Here is a 21,372-nt window from a genome sequence, read left to right as displayed (position 1 = left end):
ACTTAAAAGGCATTTCAGACCGGGCTCGGTGGCTCAGCCTGTAATCCCAGCACTTTGGGAGGCTGAAACAAGTGGATTGCCTGAGCCCGTGGGTTCGAGACCAGCCTGGGCAACTTGGCAAGACCTCGTCTCTACAATAAATCAAAAATTAGCCGAGAGTGGTAGCACACGCCTGTAGTTCTGGATACTTAGAAGACAGAGGCAGAAGGATCACCGGAGCCCAGCGGGTCGATGCTGGTATGGCAGTGAGTGTGCCACTGTGCTCCAGCCTGGCAACGTAGTGATACCGCAACTAAAAAAAAAAAAAGGCGTTTTAAATCAAGAGCTTAAGACTTGGTCTTTCGTGCCAAGTCAAGGAAATGGACTAATTTGGGGCTGCCAAAATCACTTCTTTACATCCTTTTATAAGAAAAGTAGTTTTAAAGCAAAAGATTTTTCTAGCATTTATTCAGACTATTCTAATGCAGCGGAATGGTTATTACTGGCAATCTTGTTGTAGAGTGACCCCCATCATAAAAAGTCTAGAGCTAGTAGCTCAGCAGATTTTAACATGTGACAAATAAGGTGAAGTTCACAGTTGAACCTTATACCTCCACCCTGATTACAATCTCAGAAATGCATTCAGCTGGTCACCAGCAGAGCAAGCTGCTTGGTCTGGACTAGAATGCTCAACTGGGATGACTTTATCTCCTATGCCAGCTCCCGAGGATGAGTCATAGTTCCTGGTGGCTGAATCAGGGTGTCTTGGGGAGTGTCCTGGCATAAATTAGTGATGTCTGCCACCACGGGCTAAGGTGGGTAGAATGGCAGCATTCAGGACATGGTAGAAAAAGCAGACTTTGAAGTTGAAGGGTCAAGGTCAGAATCTTATCTCCATGCCTTATAGCAGTGAGATATCTTGGGCAGTCGTCCACTCAGCAGTCTGTTTTCTTACCTATAAAATGAAGACAATAAAAATTTTCAAGAAAATTAAAGTGGATATCACAGATAAAAAAGAATTACACTGTAGCCTAAATCTTAGTTGTTGTTGCTCCAGTCTAGTGTTTCCCTCCTTTAGACTCATGGCATTTAGTATTTCTGTCATTCTTTTGGCAATTAATTGTGAACCACCTGCCATGTTACATGGGTGTGTTGTACAACCTCAACATGTTTACCTGTCTGCACTGCTGTCCACACTTCCCAAACCATGCCTCTGATAGTATTTTAAAAACTCCAAATGTTGACAGGGAGATGAATAATAACTTTATCTTTTCATTTGAAGGGATATATTTTGTCTTTCACTTGAAAGAATTATTATTTTATGTTCATAAGAGCAATTTTTTTGTCTGTTTAATTTTTTTTTTTTTTTGAGTTGGAGTCTCACTCTGTCGCCCAGACTGGAGTGCAGTGGCCGCTCCCGGCCACCACAGCCTCGACCTGCTGGGCTCCGGCGATCCTTCCGCCTCAGCCTTCCAAGTAGCCAGAATTACAGGCATGCGCTACCATGCCCGGCTGATTTTTTGATTTATTGTAGAGATGAGGTCTCGCTGCCCAGGCGGGTCTCGAACCCGCGGGCTCAGGCAATCCACTCACCTCAGCCTCCCAAAGGCGCGGGATTACAGGCTGAGCCACCGAGCCCGGCTTGTCTGTTTAATTTTTAAATGGACTTTATTTTCAAGGAGCTGAGCTGCTTTCTGTGCTCGGGCAGCTCCCATGGGCCCATTTGCAGGGGGTACAGGCGAAAGGGCTTGATGGACCAAGCTTAGGGAAAGGGTCTACATTTCTGTGGGTGAGGCTGCTGATACCCATGGGTAGGTCCCACTTTGGGGGCTGACCCATAGGCAGGGTGCTGGGCTTGCCTACTTTCTCTGCACAGCATTGACACTTTTTAATCTATCTCTTTACTTCTTGAAACTCCCCTGCTCTTTGCTGACACTCGATTCATAGGATCACAGACTTTTAATGATTTACTTAGTGACAGTCCCCAGCCAGAGCTTCGAGCCATCTGGATTCAGTGTCCAGTGTTCTGTCCACGACTCAATGCTTTTAAAATCCAGCTCTCCCGAGAACTGCGCTTCCACATAAATCACTGCTTCTAGCTTGCCGGAAAGTTCCTTGGCTTTCTGCTAATCGTTGCAAGGACAGTTAGTTCCCTGTTGCTGCTGCTAAGCATGTAAACAACATGTTTCTTCTTTCTGTGGCGACAGGCACATCTCATCATCCTGAGTAGAAGCCCCTCTCAAGAGGAGGCAGCGGACTCTGCACGCTTCGTCGCCCACGCTGCCGTTGCTTCTGGGAAACCTGAGCACCATGGTAAGAATAAGCCTCCTCTCCTCCTCTTCCGCAGGCATCTGTGTCTCCAAACTCGCTGCCTTCTGGGTGGGTAAACAGGTGGACAGAGCTGTGACACAGGCCTTTCGGAGAGCTTTCCTTGTTTCATCTGATCATCTGTAGCTGTGCTACTCTGCTGGTTTCCCCAGAGTCCTTTGGCTTCCATCCCCCACCAGCCTTCCTCTAATCTTTTTCACTCAAATATCTAATCTTCATCCAAACGTAGCTATTTAGAGCCCCAGAGAAGCCGTACTGGACTTACAGGGAAATCTGTTCTGCTTCCAAAGGCGATCTATTTTTAAAGATTGTTGTGGCACTACAGTGGCAACAACTCTGACCTGTGGGCAAGCCAGGCTCCCAACTCTCTCAGGGCTGAGCTTTCAGTCAGGAGATACATGGAAGTTCAAGATTCCAAAGGGAAGTTGCTACTTAGAGTTCCTGTCGTCTTCCTTGTCTCCACATAACACGCAGGTAATTCCACCTTCTGGACTCAGAGCATACAGAGTGTTGTGCCTCCAGTGATAGAAAACGCATACTAGTGATTTTTTTTTTTTTTTTTTGGTCAGGATATTCAGAAATGAAGTGCAACTCATTAAGAAGACCTCAGGGTATATTCCAAGATATTAGATAAAAAATGATTATGTACTGAGTAAAATAAAGGCCAATGTGCCAGAAAGCATAAAATCATAGTCCAGAAGGCTTGGGGTGGTTTTAGGAAGCAGGAGTCAGGATAAGATGAGGAGGGAGACACGTGGGAGATGAAAGGCAAGCCTCAATGAGCAACCTGGTCTGAAAAGACTCAGAGGGGCTAGGCAAGGTGGATCACACCTGTAATCCCAGCACTTTGGGAGGCTGAGGCAGGAGGATCACTTGAGGCCAGGAATTCAAGACCCTGTCTCTACAAAATAATAAGAAGTAAAAAGATTAGCTAGGCATGGCAGCACATGTCTGTAGTCCCAACTACTCTAGAGGCTGAGGTGGGAGCATCGCTTAGGCCTAGGCATTCAAGATTAAAGTAAGCTTTGATTGTGCCTCTACACTCCAGTCTGGGCAATAGAGAAAAACCATATTTCTAAAAATAAAAATAAAATATAAAGTAAATAAAATGAAAAGATCCATAGACCAGGCAAGGAGCTCCAGTCTACAGAGTAGCTGATGAAGGGGGTCCCAGTGTTCATTCATGTATCCATCTCACAATGCAGATCTCTCATTCTGGCCTCCTAGAGCTTGAAGCACCTTTTCAGATCTGGAGCAGCCTGTCTAGGGATGGAGAAAGGAGGTGGCAAGTAGCCTTTCTGGTCCTTTTTCCTTAAAACATTCCACATATAACAATCAGGTTTCCCTTCAAAGGATCCACTTGTTGATACCTAAGATTCATTGGATACTAGGAAAGAACCTTCTATTCCATAGCCATTAATAAAACACCTAAAATGCAAATACATGTTTGATGGAAACCCCAAGGAAAACAAGAGTCATAAATATAAAGGAAAGAAACTTCCATTCTATAACCAATCAATAAAACACCTAAAAGGCAAATACACATTTGATGGAAACTCTAAGAATAGCAAGAGTCACAAATATAAATGTCTACAGGAATCAAGTAAGCAAGATGAGTGAAGCAGGTGCTTATTAGAAACTAGTAGCAGCAGTAAGCAGAATTATAAATGGCAACTAACTTTTGGCTATAGTAGGAGAGAGAAGACATGGAGTGGTGAGGCCTGTGGTAAACTAGAGAAGCCCACACCCTGCTACTTAGCTCCAGCATTGCAGCCCTGTGGAAGGTAGGCTTATATTGGCAGATCTTCTGCTTTTTCAAGAGAAGGTAGAAATTTGAATTTTTATGTGAAATCTCCAATTTTTAATGGATGGTAACTAACTCAAATATGTTTAAGGCTGTGAGTGAATCCAAACAAGTGTGAAGGCTAAACTCATGACATCTGCCCTGGAAAAAGGGAGTGTGAATAAGTAATTGTCAGATTCTTCCAGTTTTCCTTGTGGGCTCATAGGCTAAGACAACTACTGGGTTCCAAGCATTTACACGGATGAGGTGTGGGGGAGGAGGATCTATTCCTGAAAGAATACTGAACAGAGAAAGGAGGCTCAGGCCAAAAGACCATCTTTTTGCCTAGAGGGATTCGCATTTCTAGCACCTCACCTAGTGCTTGGTATACTCACTTACTAATTGGGTGGGGACCTATGAAATTGTGCCCTTAACACTTTTGTCCCACAGCTACAAAGTCAGGCCACTCTGCTTTGCATAATTTACAGACTCAGAGACAATCTAATTTGAATCACATATTTTATTTTATTTATGTATTTACTTTTGAGTCAGAGTCTCACTCTGTCACCTAGACAGGAGAGTAGTGGCATGATCACAGCTCACGGTAGCCTCTACCTCCTAGACTCAGGCAGTCCTTCTGCCTCAGTCTCTCAGGTAGCTGGGAGTACAGGCGCATGCCACCACACTCAGCTAATTTTTTTTATTTTTTGTAGAGACGAAGTCTCGCTGTGTTGTCCAGGCTGGTCTCAAACTTCTGGGCTCAAGCAATCCTCCCACTTCGGCTTCCCAAATTGCTGTGATTACAGGTGTGACCCACCATGCCCAGCCTTGAATTACTTTTTTAAAAAGTTTTTCAGTCTTAATTTTAATATAGTGCTGGTATTGCCTCCTCGGTAGATTGTGAATGATAGTAATACCTACTGGATACAGATAATAATGTATGTGGAGTTAAGTGACCTCACACACTAATAAAAGCTAATGCTTATATATGGCATACCATCAATGGTTCTAACTGCACTACATTTATTAACTCAGCGATCCCCATAACAACTCTATGAGATAGGTACAATTATCCCCATTTTTTGGATGGAGAAACCGAGGTACCAAGAGATTCAGTATTTTTTCCAGGGGCCACAGCCAACAAATGGTAGAGATTTGAACCCCATGCCATTGCCCCTTAGGCTTTTTATGCTGTGTTATAAGAACTGGTACTGCTCATGTCCCCTCTTCTGCCTTACCCTCCCCCACCCCCTGGCCTGCCAACAAGTCTGTGAAGTGTAGGACAGACAAGAGCCATGTGAAAGGTCTCAGCTCCACCCTGGGCCCACATCTTTTCAGCAGCTCAGGGCTTTTGGTGACCGGCACCCAGAAAGCTTGCTTGCCAGTCAGAATTGGAATATGAAGAACACACATGTAAATAGACAAATGAGAAGACAACTTCCCCAGGAACAGGGAGTTGGGGCAGATAGCTTTACAGGTTAGGAGAGGAGGTAGCTTCTGTTTGAGGCCAGGAGGATTGGCTGCTTAAAGCACAGGCAAAGGATGACTGAGAGCGTCAGAGAAAGCGGGAGTCATAATAATAATAATAATAACAACAATAATACCCATGACAATGACTGCAGCAGCAGTTGAGAGCCTTTTGTGTTCAGGTGCTAGTATGACCACCGTCATGCTTACTTCATCCTTTTAACAACTCTTGGAGCTGGAACAGGACCTTCCATTTTACAGAGGAGCTCATGCAGCCAGCTCTTCCAACCAGGAAGTTTCATTAATCTAGAGAACCTTCTCACTCTCCATCCTGAAAAGGACAGAGTCACCATCAGGCCATAGGATGCTCCTAGACAGGCCCTTCTCAGATTCATCTTCTACCAGCCAGAAGACACTTGAACTACCTATCACAGCTATCGATGCCGTTAGAAAATTGACCACAGCCTTACAGGCAAGCAGATGCTAAGCAAGGCTTTGGCAGAGAAGCAGTGGGCTAGAAATCGATGCTGATCACCCAGCAGTAACATGAAGCCCTGGCACAGCCTCACACCTAAGGCCTCAAACAAATCACCTAAATGGGGAAGTCAGAAACGAATCAAAGCAGAAGGAAACTTTAAACTCTTCCTACCTTGTGAACATAGTTTGAAGACTTCTGCTGTTGGAATCCTTATTTCCTTAGTGGCAAATGTGGGAAAGACTGGAAAACGCACCGACTGGGTCTGCACGTGTTACGTGTGTGAGAATCAGCTTCCCTCCAAAAGTAGAAATGAGACAGCCTTCACCCAGCCAGGGGCTGCAGCGGGAGCCCAGGTGGGTGCATTCCGACCATCTTGTATGTCACCTCTCTGCTGTCCCTTCCCGTGGCTGATGCCCCCACAGCAACCATGAGAGAAGCCCGCTTGGGTTTTTCCAGGCCTCTGCTGCCTCCAGCAGGGGGAAATTAGAGGGGCAGTTTGGAAGGTGTCTGTCTAACAATGAAGGGGAGGCCAAATTCCTCACAGCTCTCACCCACGCAGGACTTTCAGACCTGGACTTCGGTCACTTGTAGTTCAGAAGTCCTGGCCAGACCCTGGAGAGCAAATCCACATACGCCACCGAGTGCTGACAGGGAATCTTAGCTCTGCCCTTCTGTGCTTAAACCTGTGTGTGCCAAGTACAAAGACTTTTGGGGTTTTTTTTTTTAAGAAAAGAATCTTTAATGAGAAAAATGTCTCTTTCGAAGGTCCTCCATGGCCTGCCTGCCTGCGGAATGCCCATTGAAGGCACTGCTCCCTAACAACAGAACGCCACTGGCCAAGAAGCAAGTGTTGCAGGCTCCATGCTCAAGTGACTCCCTTTGCTCTGTGCCTTCCTCATTCCTTATGCAGACAAAACTGCCCTAGAAGTCACAAAGGACTGTGATTGCACAAAGATTCCCAATTCAGCCTCCTGGAATGTCACTAACCTGAGCCTGGCCAGCTTCCCGGAGCAGCCATAGACAAACTTGGTATTAACAGCTTTCTCAGCCCTGCTACGTGTTCAGGGCATTGACTTTGTGTTTATAACTCTTCTCCTAAAGGATATTAAAATGAAATGGGCCAAAGCCAAGTACATTTCAGTATAAACCTTGGTGGGGCAGAGCCTGCTAAGTATGAGCAGCCTTGTTTGGAAGTGGCCCTGTCTGGGGCCTGGGTTCCAGCAGGCTAGGGACCCTGTTCTGCAGGGTTCAGTGACAGCAGACAGAACAGGCTCTACCCTGACTAAGTGGATTCCCAAGGTATAATTCCCTGTGCACAAATCTTTTTATCTCCTCGGCCCCCACCGGGCCTAGCCTTCCCAAATTTTACCCAGTAGACATGAGATATGTAAGTATCTGATGCTCAGCACTGTTTCTTGCCCAAGTCTCCTCTTTTTTCCCTTCACACAATCCAATTCTCCCTTTTCTCAACTATTCCTCCTGTGGCCCACCTTCTCAGCTTGCCCATGCTGGGCCCTTCCCCACTCCCTGCTCACTAGGTTACCGATACTTCTTGGGTCCCATGTGTCCCAGAGAGACCAGAAGTTAGACAGTTTCTGTTACACAGAGATGCCCAGATCCTGTGGGTCTCTGGCAGACAACATGGCCGCCTGGAAGCAGCCACAGTCAGGTGTTCTTCACCTTCCTTCACCCTTTTTAGTGGTCCCTTCTGCCTTCCTCGCCCACCTTCCTCTGAGCTTCCAAGAGGAGGCTTGTGGCACCATCACACTGGTGGGGAGTGAAAGTGTGTCACTGCTGGCCATGCCCCTCCTGCCTGTGCCCCTTTGTCCTTCCCACCCCCTTGATCCCGATGTGATCTGAGAGAACCTTCCTTAGTCTCTTCTCGGGGCCCATTTCTTCTGCAAAACACCCAGTCAGCCTAACCTTGCCTACCTCCAAGCTCCCCAAGCAGCAGATGTGGCACCCATGCCTGCTCTGTGTTCCATGAGGAGCAGGGAGAAAGGGCGAGAGTGAGTGCCATGGGGTGAGACCCAGAGAAGGAAAGGGATGCCTCTTACTCTGTTTTCATCAGTGTTAGGAGGCCTCTCAGAAACTTCTGGAAGTCATCTTAGACTCATCATATTTAGAGAACTGGAGTCCAGGGTCATTCAGCAAGTTACGGGCAAAGCCAAGCCTAGACTGGAGTCCAGGCACTTCCTGTTTATCAAACTCTAGACCTAGAGAGGGAGTCACACTTGGGTGCCCTGCCCCTGGAGGAACAGCATGTTGAAAAGCCGTAGAAGACAGGCAGGTGGGGATTGCAGAGGCTGGTGGTCTTCAGGGCCAGGAGAAGAAGAGGAGGCCTGTCCTTCACCCTAGTCTGTGCTTCTGCCTCTCTTCCCAGAGGGACAACCCAGGAGAGCTGACACCCTTCAAAATACCACCTGCCAACTGCACTCCCTCCTGTGTGTCTGAGAGGAGAGCCTGTGGGAGTCTTCATTTCCTTCCTGGGGAGGATGAGGGCATGAGCTCTACAATAACTTTCATGAGGTTCGGGTTTTTCACTTTTGTGCTGGCTCGTAATTTGTGTTCAGACCTTCTCAGAAAAAAACTATGTTATTTATACCACATCTTGACTTCTAAAAGGATTTTATGGAGAACACGTATCATCACCAAGACAAGTAGCTGACGTGAGGCCACAGGGAGCCTGACCACCCATGGGTGGCCCCAAGTGGGACTCTGAGTGGCAGAGGGACTCTGAGGGCTGGTCAGTTTCCTGGTGGTGAAGAGAGGACGTTTAAGGCAGGCAGATCCCAAGGTGACTGAGCCCCTCAGCAGGCCCCGTGCAGACACTGTGCATGTATATACCCACAAGCCTCACTAGCCTGCTGCCATCTTTGTCACCTCACGTTGCTGACGCACTGACCCCAGAGATGATCACAGACGTCCTCAGTCCTCAGATCACTCAGCTAGTGAGCAGCCACTCCCAGAAGCCACTCCCATAAGCCGTGCAATAGCCCCCTTTATGGTCCTGTGAAAGTTCTTCCTGAGGAGTGTCTCCTGTGGGGACCACTGAAGGCCCAGGGGTGAGGAAACAGTCTGTCCTGGGCTTCGATTGTCCTCAGGCTTCCCTTGTGGCCCCCACAGGCCAGCGGGCTTCAGGCAGCAACCCCCAGCAGGGTCTAAATGGCTTCAGTCTGCCAGTTTCCTGGGTGAGGGAGCTCCTGGGTTAATGCCAGCCTAGGATTTGAGACTTTCCATTTTTAAACTCCCTGGAGTCCTTAAGGCCTTTGCAGTTAGTCTTACCAAGTAAAGACTATTTTTCTCAGACTGTTACAAAAGACAATTGTCACATTGTACATGGAGGCCTCTTCTTCATGAAAGCTGTCCTCACTGTTCTAACTCCTGCCTTAGGACAGCCTCAGGGAAATGAGCACAGGATTACTGGAACTTATTTTAATTAAAAGTTTCCTGGCTTCCAGTGGGCCACATTGCAGTCCTGCATTCCTCTTGCTCTTTGGATGAAGCCTCGTTTCCTTTTGCCTGTATATGAACATCTCCACACAGAGTCCTTCCAGGCATCTGGGAATGACATGGCTCCAACTCCCCAGACAACCGCCTGCTGAGACCTTAAACCACCCTGCCCACTGGGCCACACTTCCTCCTGCTCTAACTCACAGACAACCTAAACATTCTGTTGGAGTGAAAACAGAAAAAGATTCATGTCCTTGGAACACCTGTGCCACTAGGGTTCAGATTCACAAGCTAAGTCATGCTCCTGTGTTTTAGAAAATGACCTCAACTTCTGCCCAGGCCACTGGCATCAGATTGCAGAGGATTCTAGAAGTGGTTTTAAAGTTAGGAATGGCCGTGTACAAGACTGCTGGAACTGCTGGCTCTTTGTAGACCCCACCCAGCTTCAAGACACAAGGTCCATGTCAGGAGGTAGCATCTCACCCCAGAGGCTGTGACTTCCTGTCCCTCTGGAAATCTAGTCACCAGGGATGCCCACTGCTGGGAGAACAAACTCTGCTTCTCAGGAAGTCACTCCTTTGTTATGGTAATAGGATTCAATCTGCTTTCCCCCTCACAAATACTAGTCATGTGGATTGCAGTTCACATAGTTAATGTAGGGGGCTGCAGGGGTGGCAGAAACAAGTCAGGGTCTTGCAATAAAGGAGCTTTCCTGTATCGGAGATAAAGATAAAAGTGGTTTCAAATGTGTAGACAGGAGGAGCACTCACTGTGGACACCCTAAAGCTTCCTCTGTTCCCAAGCTCTAGGCTGTTCTAATATACAATGGTCCTGTCATGAGTTTACAATGCCTAATGTGGTCAACTTGCATGTAACAGCAACTATCAGGGAACTCCCTTCCTGTCCTCATGCCCCTTTGACTGGAGACCTTCCAGGAACTGTAGAGAAGCCAAGGTTTCAGAAAGGGACGAGGGAAGCAGCACCTTGAGGAGCCTGCCCCTAGAGACCAGAGTCCCAGATGGGGCCCGTCTCCATCAGCCCACCACAACACCTAGATTTCTCCCACCTCAGTGGGCACACTGCCTTAGTTTAAGGAATACCTTCCTTCCTCCCTCTCTTCCACTCTGTCCTCCAGAGGGTCCTCCATATTCACTAACAGGCATCCTCTTTGGAAAATATGGCTAAGTCTCTCTGAGTCCAGTGATCTCGAGCCTGCAGACTCAGGCAATCCACTTGCCTCGGCCTCCCAAAGTGCTAGGATTACAGTCTGAGCCACCGAGCCCAGCCAGCCTTTATTCTTAAGATGAGTTGAGAATTAACCAAAAAATTAAAATATCAAGTACTCCACTCCTGAATGTCCCCATTCATTTTAGGTATGAATGTTCATCTCTGTAATGCTTTTAGAATCAATAAAATAAATGCCACGTCATTCCTTATGTTTACTGTCATCAGATTATCAAAGTAGCCAAAGTTTAGTTTGTGCATTAAATTTGTAATGTTTTTTTCCCCATGAGCCAGCTATGAGGAAAAGAAATGTAATATTTTCCACATGGTAGAATGTTCAAAATGTTCAAAAGCTTGAGGAATGTTCCAGAAATGCATCCGTTGCAGAGACCCTGTTGGAAGGGAGTGACTGGGGAGTGTAGTTCAGTTGACTTCTCTCTAGCTACAGACTCTGTGGCCAGCCAGCACTGAGTGTAGTTCCTGCTTCTTATCTGGCAAGCGCCTAGCATCTACATGGAGTGAACCTTGCAGATGAACACAACTTGCTTCAGACCCGAGCTGTCTTTAGGCTGACGTATTTCCCAAGTGCTTTACTTCTCTCTTTTCTAAAACAGATCCCACAGAATGTATTTAGATCCTTTTCCCAGACCCAGGATTCTCGTGAATTTCAGGCATGTCTTAAGAGCTCTAGAGGTGTGCGAGGTTGTCTGTAAATGATGCTAGACTTCTGTGTCTTTTGATCACTCTGTTTGTTTTCATGTTCTGGTGCTCTCAATGTCCAACCCTGCTACTTGCTGCTTCCAGTGTGTCTGCTATTCATTCTAGTGGGGGCACCCATAGTAACCATTATCAAAACCGTTCCTAAAATTAGAATAGTCAACATGTACATGTATTAAGCACAAACTATATGTCATGCGTTAATCTTTTTACTCCTTACAACTTCTTACAAGGGAGGTACTGTATACCAGTCCCCTTTTTCAGATGAGGAAACTGAGGCCGATAAAGTAAGGCACACAGCTAGGAGGGGCAAAGCCAGAATCTGAGCCCAGGCAGCCTGAGTCTGGAACTTGGCCCCTTCACCACTCACCCTGCTGCCTCTAAGAACAGCCACACTCTGCAGGGGCTGGTCCAATTGTTGCTTCTTGTGTGTTCTGTAGAGTTGCACTTGTGATCATGGAAGCCTCTTTGGAAGCTCCTGGCATTAATGATACAGAATGAGAAAAATCAATTCAAAGTTCTATTCATTGGGAAAGAAAATAAAATAGATAAAACACTAACTGGCCTAATCAAGAAAATAGGGAGACAGTACAATAGAGAATTCGAAATGATAAAGGGGAAATAACCAAATATAGAGGAATTAGAGAAGCAAAAGATAATGTTTGATACAACATAATACCTATAAGATTTCTCAGTGGAAATGTCAAGTAGACACTGTATGTATGGATCATAATCTTCCTTAACAAACCTCATGTGCTCATCACATGTCACTATGAGGCCATCTCCAACAGGTACTTTAGTGGGAGGGAGCCACACATCTCCCAGGAGAGGAAGACATCATATTTTCCTCTACTAGAGCAGAGGTCAGCAAACTTATGCCCCTGGACCAAATCCATCTCACCACCTGTTTTTGTAAATAAAATTTTATTGGAACGCAGCCATGCTCATTCATTTATGCATTCTATGGCTGCTTTCATGCTACAATAGCAGAGTTGGATTGCTGAAACAGAGATCACATGGTCTGCAAAACCTGAAGTATTTACCATCTTATCCTTTATAGAATAAGTTTGCCAACCCCTGTGCTAGGACCCTGTAGTTTTTCCAGTTTCAAACTTTTCTAGTTTCTGTGTTAATTTCTTGGTCCAGGATTTCTAAAACAAGTAGGTGATACAAATTCATACTCCACACATATGTGTGCCCCACATGTGGTGTCCCAGTTTCTTTCAAATATTCTTTTATTGGCCATGAACTCTGGCTACAACTTGGACCAGTAAGATTATTCTTATCTCCCATTTTAGGGATTCCTGGATGTCTTAGTTTTTAGTCCATTCAGGATGCTATAGTAAAATACCATAGACTGGATGGCTTATAAACAACAACTTTATTTCTCATAGTTCTGGAGTCTGGGAAGTCCAGACCAAGGCTCCAGCAGATTTGGTGTCTAATGAGGGTCCCACATCCTGGTTCATTGACAACAGTCTTTTTTTTTTTGGAGTCAGGATCTTACTGTTGCCCAAGCCAGGGTTCAGTGGCACTGTATCACAGCTCACTGCAGCATCCAACTACTGGGTTCAACTGATCCTCTTGCCTCAGCCTCCTGAGTAGCTGAGAGTACAGGCACACACCATCATATCCAGCTAACTTTTTTTTTTATAGAGATGAGGTCTTGCTATGTTACCCAGGCTGACAACAGTCTTTTCACTGTGTTCCACATGGCAGAAGAGGTGAGGAGCTCTCTGATGTCTCTTTTTGTAAAAAAAAAAAAGGGCACTGCTCACATTCATGAGAGCCTGACTCAATCACCTCCTAATACCATCACCAGGGGAGTTAGAATTTCAGCATATGAATCTGAGGGGGGACATAATCATTCAGACCACAGCACTGCCTGTATTAGCTTTCTTTTTCTGCATAACAAATTTATTTAGACACCCATTTATTAGCTCCCAGTTCTGTCAGTCAGAAGTCTGGTACAGTAAGGCTGGCTTCTCTGCTCAGGCTAAAATCAGTTTGTTTGCCAGTTCCATTTTCATCTGGAGCTTGGGCACAGCCGATCCTTTATCATTCCTGTTATTAACACAATTCAGTTATTTGCAGCTGTGGAACTGAAGTCCCCATTTTCTTGAAGGCTGTTGGCTGGTGTCTTCTCTTAGTCTGCAGGCTGCTCTCACATCATGTCCTTGCATCATGGCCCTGTCCACCTCAGCAACAGACAGCATCCTTCCCTTCAAACCCCTCTCAGACTTCCTGTAAACCTGACTTCCTTTTCTGCCACTAACTGGAGAAAACTCTGCTTCTAAAGGACTCGTATGGTTAAGTCAGGCCCAAGGGATAATCTTGCTTTCTTAAAGTCAACTGTGTGTGTACTATCTCATCATATCCACAAGTTCCACCATAACCAAAGGGAGGGACTATACAAGGGCAAGGATCTCTGAGATCGACTTAGAATTCTGCCGACTCCACTGGCATTCTGTGGAGAGCTCCATTCAGCTTCCAACCACAAATAGGCCTCAGGCCTCATCCCCAGTCCTTCCCAGGCTTGGAAAACCCCAGCCCTTAGAGGGTGTACCTTTTCCCTTATATGCTCACGGGTCATTCAGCTTCAGCCCCCACTCGCTTCTCTGGCTTTCAGCTCCTTCTTTATTTTCTATACCTGAGGTTTTCCTTTTTGTTGTATTATAACCAGTATGTTGAGATGTTTGAGGTTTTTTCCCTCAGCAGCATGTCAGTGATATTTTCCAGATTTTTTCATATCATAGAAATATGTCTAAGAGTATATATAGTCTATGTCCATTAAAATAAGTGGATCCTCGGAGGCCTAATCTCAGTGAGGAGTGACCAGAGTTACAGGAAGAATTAATGGCTGATCCACCTGAAAAGTCACCAGTGTCTTCAGATCTGGGGGATCGTTTCTGCTTTTGCATTAACTTTGCTTTATGCATCACTGAGAAAGCTAAGATGTATGAAAGTTAGGGGAAGTAAATTGAGACTTTTAAATTATTTCTGATAAAACAGGCAGATTAGTGGGCAAAGGGCAGTCTCTTTAGCTGGCATTTATCTACATACCTATTTTCAAATAGTTCACCACCACTAAAAGCATATTTATTGTTTCCATTTCAAATCTTTGAGCAATTTTCAAAGTTGTTATAATGCTTCTCCTCAGATGTGGCTGAGCAGTATTTTCAAGAGAGCATGGCTCATCTTAAGGATTCTGAAGGGGTGAGAAGAGCCAAATTTCTTTCAATTCAAGATGAATTTTGCCATTTTCTACAAATGATTGGACAAAAAGAGGTGAGTTTGGATCACAAATGTCTAGGTATTCACATGGGAGACCCAGTTGCTATCCAAGGGCTACTCCTTCACTTTGCAATTACCCATTAAGCACCTACTATATGCAAGACATATGCCAGGCTCTGGAGAGACACCTAATAAGGCCAGGTGGCTCCTCTCAGGCAACTTCCAGATACTTGGTCTTAGAAACTGGAAAACTGTGTATGAGCATATAGACCATTAGGCCCACCCATAAGAGATCCTCGGGACCTGGAAGCCTGGAGAACCTGGCGGACAGAGCCTGCTTGTTGCAGCCTGCAGACTGGCTGGACTAGAGTGTGTCTGTGAATGTATCTAATTCCTCTCTCCTCATTTTGGGTAGTGAATGGAATGTGCATATCCAATGAAAAATACACGGTGCAGAAGTCACAACTTGCTCTCTTACCATTGACCCATACAGACATGCTTTACATGGCTTATAAAAATGGCCAAGACCCAGAATTTATATTCATTGGTAACAGAAATCCATAAACCATGGCTCGGTGTGTGTGTGTGTGTGTGTGTGTGTGTGTGTGTGTGTGTGTGGTGTGTGTGTGTGTGTAGTTGTTCCTCAGTATCCATGGGAGATTGGTTCCAGGAACCCTGCCACAAATATCAAAATCCGAGGGTGCTCAAACCCATGTAGAAAATGGTACATACAATAAATCACCTCTTTTGCTGTCCTCAAAAAAAGAAAGAAAATGGTGCAGTATTTGCATATACATCCTCCTTTTACTTTAAATCATCTCTAGACTACTTATAATACTTAATATAATGTAAATGCTATCCAAGTAGTTGTTATACTGAATTATTTATTATTTGTGTTATTTTTTCAAATATTTCAGTCCATGGATATGGAGGTCCAATTGTTATCTGGTTGTTTTTCCAACTCTGACCTATCGTGGCAAATTTTGAAGACAGAAACCTTTCTATGTTCCTTGCTATCTGTAGACCTCCTTTCCTACAGCTCTTTCTTCATACTTAATCCCATACACCCTCTTGAAGAAACACAGGCTTTTATCTAGATACACCCATGTTTCTTGGGCCAAAGTAGGGCCACTCTCACCAGGACAGATAGGTTCAACATTTTTCCGGGTCACCCAACCAAGGAGAGAAGGGTCTTCCAGGGGCCTCAGATGTCCTCTCCCTTCAGCCCCCCAACCTCCCACATCTCTAGAAATCTTGATGGGAATTGCTCAAGCCAGAAAAGTGGCTGCCCTCTCACGCCTCCTCACACCTCACCCCATCCACTGCCTCATTTCTTCCTCCAAAATACATCTCGACTCCATTCTTTGTCTTCTATCTTCAGTACTAACACTCATCACACTTGCCTGGAGTTCGGACAGGCTCCTGTCTTCCAGCTGCTTCTTCCATGCATGCCCTTTTCTAATCCTTTCAGAATAAAGAAGCCATGGTACTCTTCAAAAAGCAGATCTGATCAATGAACACTCATTTGTAAAATACTCCAGTGGCTCCTCACTGCCATAGGATAAACTAGAATACCTTCCATAATCTGGATTCCTCTGACATTTCCAGTTCCATTTTTGCCTCCATTCCCTACTCTGTGATCCTGCCGCACTGGTCTTTTCTAAAATTCCCACTTCCGGGCAGTGTTTCCTCGTCCCAGAAGGTCCTTCTTATTCATCTCCAGGGTAATGCCAATCCATCCTTCCATTCTTACCAACTTTCCCAATTCCCCTCCCTAGTCCTCATTAGACTCTCCCCACAATTCTTCCTTATAGAACCTAGTTGATGTCATCAAATATTTGTCAGATATATTTGTGTGGATATTTAATGTCTCTGTCAAGATATGACTGACTCCATGAGAGCGGAGACCCTCTTGCTTGTGGTGTGGAGTGATGGGCAGATGGGTGGATGTTTGCCCACAGGCCAGATGACTCCCCTCACTCCCACAGGCCATGTGCCTGCTCCCTTTTTCCTATCTGGTTTCCTGCCATGGTGTCTGTTGCTGAGGTGGTTGATGCCCAGTGTCACTGATGCTGTTCCTCACTGCCCTTTTCCAAGTCATTCAAATCAGTGTTGATCAAAAGATGCACCTTGCTCTCCCAGGCTGCCCTTAGAGATTTTAGCAAAGTAGAATTTTTCATTCTAGAGCCACTGCCAGCCCACCCAGGTCCATTGAAAAAAGAGAACAGGCTGGGCTTGGTGACTCAGCCTGTAATCCCAGCGCTTTGGGAGGCCAAGGTGAGTGGATTGCCTGAGTCGACCTCATCTCTACAATCAAAAATCAAAAATTAGCTGGGCATGGTAGCGTGCACCTGTAATTCCAGCTACTTGGAAGACTGAGGCGGAAAGATCGCCCGAGCCCAGCAGGTTGAGGCTGCAGTGACTGGGAGTGTGCCACTGCACTTCAGTCTGGGTGACAGAGTGAGACTCCAACTCAAAAAACAACAACAACAAAAAAGAGAACAAGCTGCCCTTCCTCAGGTAGATACAGCCAAGTGCCATGTGTTGGATGTCAGCCCGCCACATGTTCCTGCCAGTGCCCTTGTGTGTGGCACTACCTGCCCAGTCAAATGTGGCAGCTATGCTATTCTCACCCTTTGGTTGCAAACCTGTCTCCATGGGCTCTAGCAGATGTTGGCCAACAATGGCTGGACCCAAGGACAGTCCCAGTGATGAGCATGGAACTACACTCTGACCATCTCAGATGTGGTCACAGCCTACACATGGGCACTGTGGAAGGGAATCTTTGGGGAGGAAATGCCTTTTAAGATAAAACGTAAGTGGAGGTTACTCTGCCACAGGTTAAGTTATTCTGTGAGGATTTATTTTCTAGTTATGCCACTCTCCTACTTGGGAACCTTCTCTGACTTCTTATTCCCTATAGGAAAATCCAAACTCCTCAGCCTGGCTCAGAGGCTGCCTGCCAGCCGTGGGCCTGTGTCCCTTCATGCTATCTCTCCTACAGTCATACGAGTCCAATCTCTGGCCCTAAACAGGCCATGTCCTTCTCCTGTGCTCCCAGCTACTTACGCCCTCTTCTCAGCCCACTTAAGTCCTACTTACTCTTCACTCCTTTCCATGAAGCTTCCCCACTCTGAGAGGCCGGTGCCCTCTGTGTTTCCTAGAGACCTATGTAGCATCTCTTCACTGTCATCTCAACACGCCCTCTAACTCCCTGTGCATCCATCTCCAGCTTCTCCAGTCTGTGGACCGCATTGGAAGCTTTAGGAAATGGAGTCTCTAGCTCTTCTCCCCATCACTGGCTCCTCAAAGCCAGTCATTTCCCACAGAAAAGTTACTAAACCCAACACTTTCATCAGTCTTAGTCCTTGCTCATAGGTGGGAGATGTGGTGGGTTTTGCCTTCAGACAAGTGTGGATTTGAATTGTGGCCCTCATATACTTCAGTGGGCCTCACTTGGCGAGTCCCACAGTCACTCTGCCGTCTTGGTGTCTGAAGAAATTGCTACCAGAAAATACTGTTTTCTGACGAATTCACATTTTTTCTTCCATATTAGTATAAATAAATTGGATAAATCAAACAAAATGTCTCATCATGTTGGAATATTTACTCTTGGTTTCCTAAACTATTTCCTATGAGAATGGGAAATCCTGGAGCATGTTCTGGATGCTCTGTAGGTAGATAAGTCGACACTATAGTTTTCAGTTCTGTAAGAATGGCAGTGTTTACAGAGGTAGGAGCATGGAATTAAAAAGTCTGAAAATTACTGGTTCCACCACTGTTGAACTGTCTGACTCAGGGCAAGTCTCTTGACCACTCTGTACCTCAGTTTCCTCCTCTCTCTGATGAGGATTTAAATTGTACCTATCTAAAGAAGACAGTGAAAATCAAATGAGACCACACACATCAACTGTTTAGCACAGTGCCTGACACATGAGGATCCAATGTTTTCGCTGTTACTCTTATTACTCAACTGAAATGGATTCTTGTAATAGCTGAAGTGAGTTTGTTCTGCCAGTTGTCCTTCATGCATTCCCTCTTCATAGTTTACACCATTTCCCCCCACACATGTTACTTCCTGTCTCCTATTCAATTGGTGGAGAGTTGGCTCAGCTCGTGAGACTATCAAACTCATTCCTCTAAAATCGAAAATATGCATCAGTTACATAATTTTCTTAAGAGGCCCAATCTAATCAGCCTGTGGACTTTTTAATAAGACAGCTTTTTGTTCCTTTCACAGAGAGCAACCTCAATCCTGAGAGAATCCCTGGAAGCCAAAGTTGGAGCATTTGGTGATTTCAGTCCAGAGGTGGCAGAGACATACCGGTTCCTGGGCGGGGCAGACCTGGCACAGGGAAACCACAGCGGGGCCCACAGGAAACTGAAGAAGGTAAAACTGGAGCCAGTACTAACACAAGACCACAAGACTAGCCTCTCTCTTCCTCTCCACAGCCAATTTCTCTCCCTCTACACACTCCTTTTAAGTGAAACTTTAGAAGCATCTTGCTTAGGTAAGATGACATCATCTTTGCACTAGATGTAAACTAACACTTTTTGGATAAAAAATATAGGAATCCTCTTAGACATATGTATTTTAAAAATGAATTATCAATTATTTTTGCCATGCAAATATTGTATAGTTTATCAGTCTTTTTTGTTGTGCTCTCTCTGTATACTGAGTTTATAGTGGAATTCTTTCATATTTTCTTCTATTCTTCTTCCTCTTTTAATTTTGAAATTTGTTTATGGATCTAATATGACCTTTTTTCCAAATGGCCACCCAGTTCCACCATTTCATTAAAGAGCCCATCTATGTGCCAGTGATTTAAGATAACCTTCATCATATATTGGAATTCCATGCATACTTGAGGCTATTTCTGGATTTCTGTTCCATTCCACGAGTCTTTCTGTTTATTCATGTGCCAATATCATACAGTTTTAATTGCAGAGATTTTACAGAATGATCTAATGTGTGGTGGGAATAGACACCTCTCATGGCTTTTTTTTTTTTCTAGAATATCAGGTGTTCTAGCTATTCTTCCATGTTTATTTTTCTACATAAATTTTTGTATTAATTTGTTTGGCTCCATAATGAGTTTGCTGGTATTTTGATTGTATTACTTATAAATAAATTTTGAGCGAGCTGATGTTTTAATGATGTTGAGTCATTCTCTCCAAAAGCAAGGGATATCTTTTCATTTCTTCCATGTCTACCTTTGTTTCTTTCAGGCACATTTAAAAGTTTGCTTCATAAAGGTTTTATACATTTCTTATGAAGTTTATTTCTAAGTCTTTGACCTTCCATATTACTACTATAAATGGAGATTTACCCATTATTATATCTTTTGATTTATTTTTGTATATGTGAATACAACTGGTTTCTCTATATTAATCTTATGTTCTGCTAATTGATTCTTTTATTGCTTGAGTTAATTTGTTCATTGATTCTCTCAGGTTTTTGAGGTATATACTAGTACATAATCAGTAAATAGACATAGTTTTATGTTATACTTTCTTATTCTTATGCCTCTAATTGATTTCTCTTGTCTAATTGCATTGGCTCGTCCTTGCCTTGTTCCTGATCTTAGTGTAAATGCCTGTGGTGATTCTTCATTTAATAGATGCTGGTTTTATTTCGAAGCCTTTGACCTTCTGTATTACTACTATAAATGGACATTTACCCATTATTATATATTTTGATTTATTTTTATATATATGAACACAATTGGCTTCTCCATATTAATCTTATATGCTGCTAATTGCTTAATGCTTTTATTGCTTGAGTTAATTTGATCATTGATTTATATATTTATATATTTTGTCATGTTAAGGAAGTAGTCATCAATTTCTATTTTCATGAGTTTTTATTAATTGAAATGAATGTTGAATGTTATCAAAGGCTTTTTCAGTGTCAATGTAGATTATCAGATGATTCTTCTTAGATCACTTAATATGGTGTATTTTGTTATAACACTCAACTAACCTTGCATTCTTGGAATAAATCCCCCTTAGTCATGTTGAATAATTTTCTTAATATAATATTGTCTTAGTCTGTTTTGTGCTGCTATAACAGGATACCAGAGATTTTGTAATTTATAAAGAAAAGAAATTTATTTCTCACAGTTCTGGAGGCTGAACATCCCAAGATCCAAGGGCTGGCGTTTGGCAGTGGCCTTCTTGCCATCTCTTAGCAGAAGGTGAAAGGGCAAAAGAGGGACAGAGGGAGAGAGAGAAAATGGGACCAAAGTTGGCCTTTTATAACAAAACCACTGCTGAGATAACAGCATTAATCTATTCATGAGGGCAGAATTCTCATGCCCTAATCCCCTCTCATTAGGCTCCATGTCTCAGTACTGTTGCATTGGGGATTAAGTTTCCAACACATGCTTTTGGGAAACACATCCAAATCACAGCAGATGTCGATTCTGTTTGCTAATATTTATTTTAGGATTTTTGTACCTATATTTGTATATGATATTTGTTGTAAGTATCAATGTTATATTTGCTTCACAAAAACAATTTGGAAGTTTACTTTTATTTTTCATGCACTGGAAGAGTTTATGTAGCATTGAAACTATCTGGTCTTTAAAGATTTGTGTCTCCTGTGAAATCCTCTAGGTCTGGTGCTTTTTTTGTAGGGAAATTCTTCAACAATTTTCTCTACTTCTTTTTTTTTTTCTTTTTTTTTTTTTTTGAGTCGAAGTCTCAC

The 21,372-nt window shown here is 44.2% G+C and overlaps 1 protein-coding gene across 1 annotated transcript in view; it reads left to right on the top strand.

Moving 5' to 3' along the window:
- The window catches only part of TTC23 (tetratricopeptide repeat domain 23), a 109,738-nt gene that overhangs the window by 73,061 nt on the left and 15,305 nt on the right, over positions 1-21,372 (top strand). The window contains exons 7-9 of the mRNA XM_008056970.2: positions 2,187-2,292; positions 14,590-14,717; positions 18,904-19,053. Coding sequence (XP_008055161.2) covers positions 2,187-2,292; positions 14,590-14,717; positions 18,904-19,053 — 384 coding nt within the window. The remainder of the gene's footprint in view (positions 1-2,186; positions 2,293-14,589; positions 14,718-18,903; positions 19,054-21,372) is intronic.

This window comes from Carlito syrichta, unplaced genomic scaffold (assembly GCF_000164805.1).
Source record: "Carlito syrichta isolate Samal-C Ts95f unplaced genomic scaffold, Tarsius_syrichta-2.0.1 Scaffold302587, whole genome shotgun sequence".
Taxonomy (NCBI): domain Eukaryota; kingdom Metazoa; phylum Chordata; class Mammalia; order Primates; family Tarsiidae; genus Carlito; species Carlito syrichta.
The sequence above is the reverse complement of the archived record's forward strand: the minus strand, read 5'-3'. Positions and strand labels throughout refer to the sequence as shown.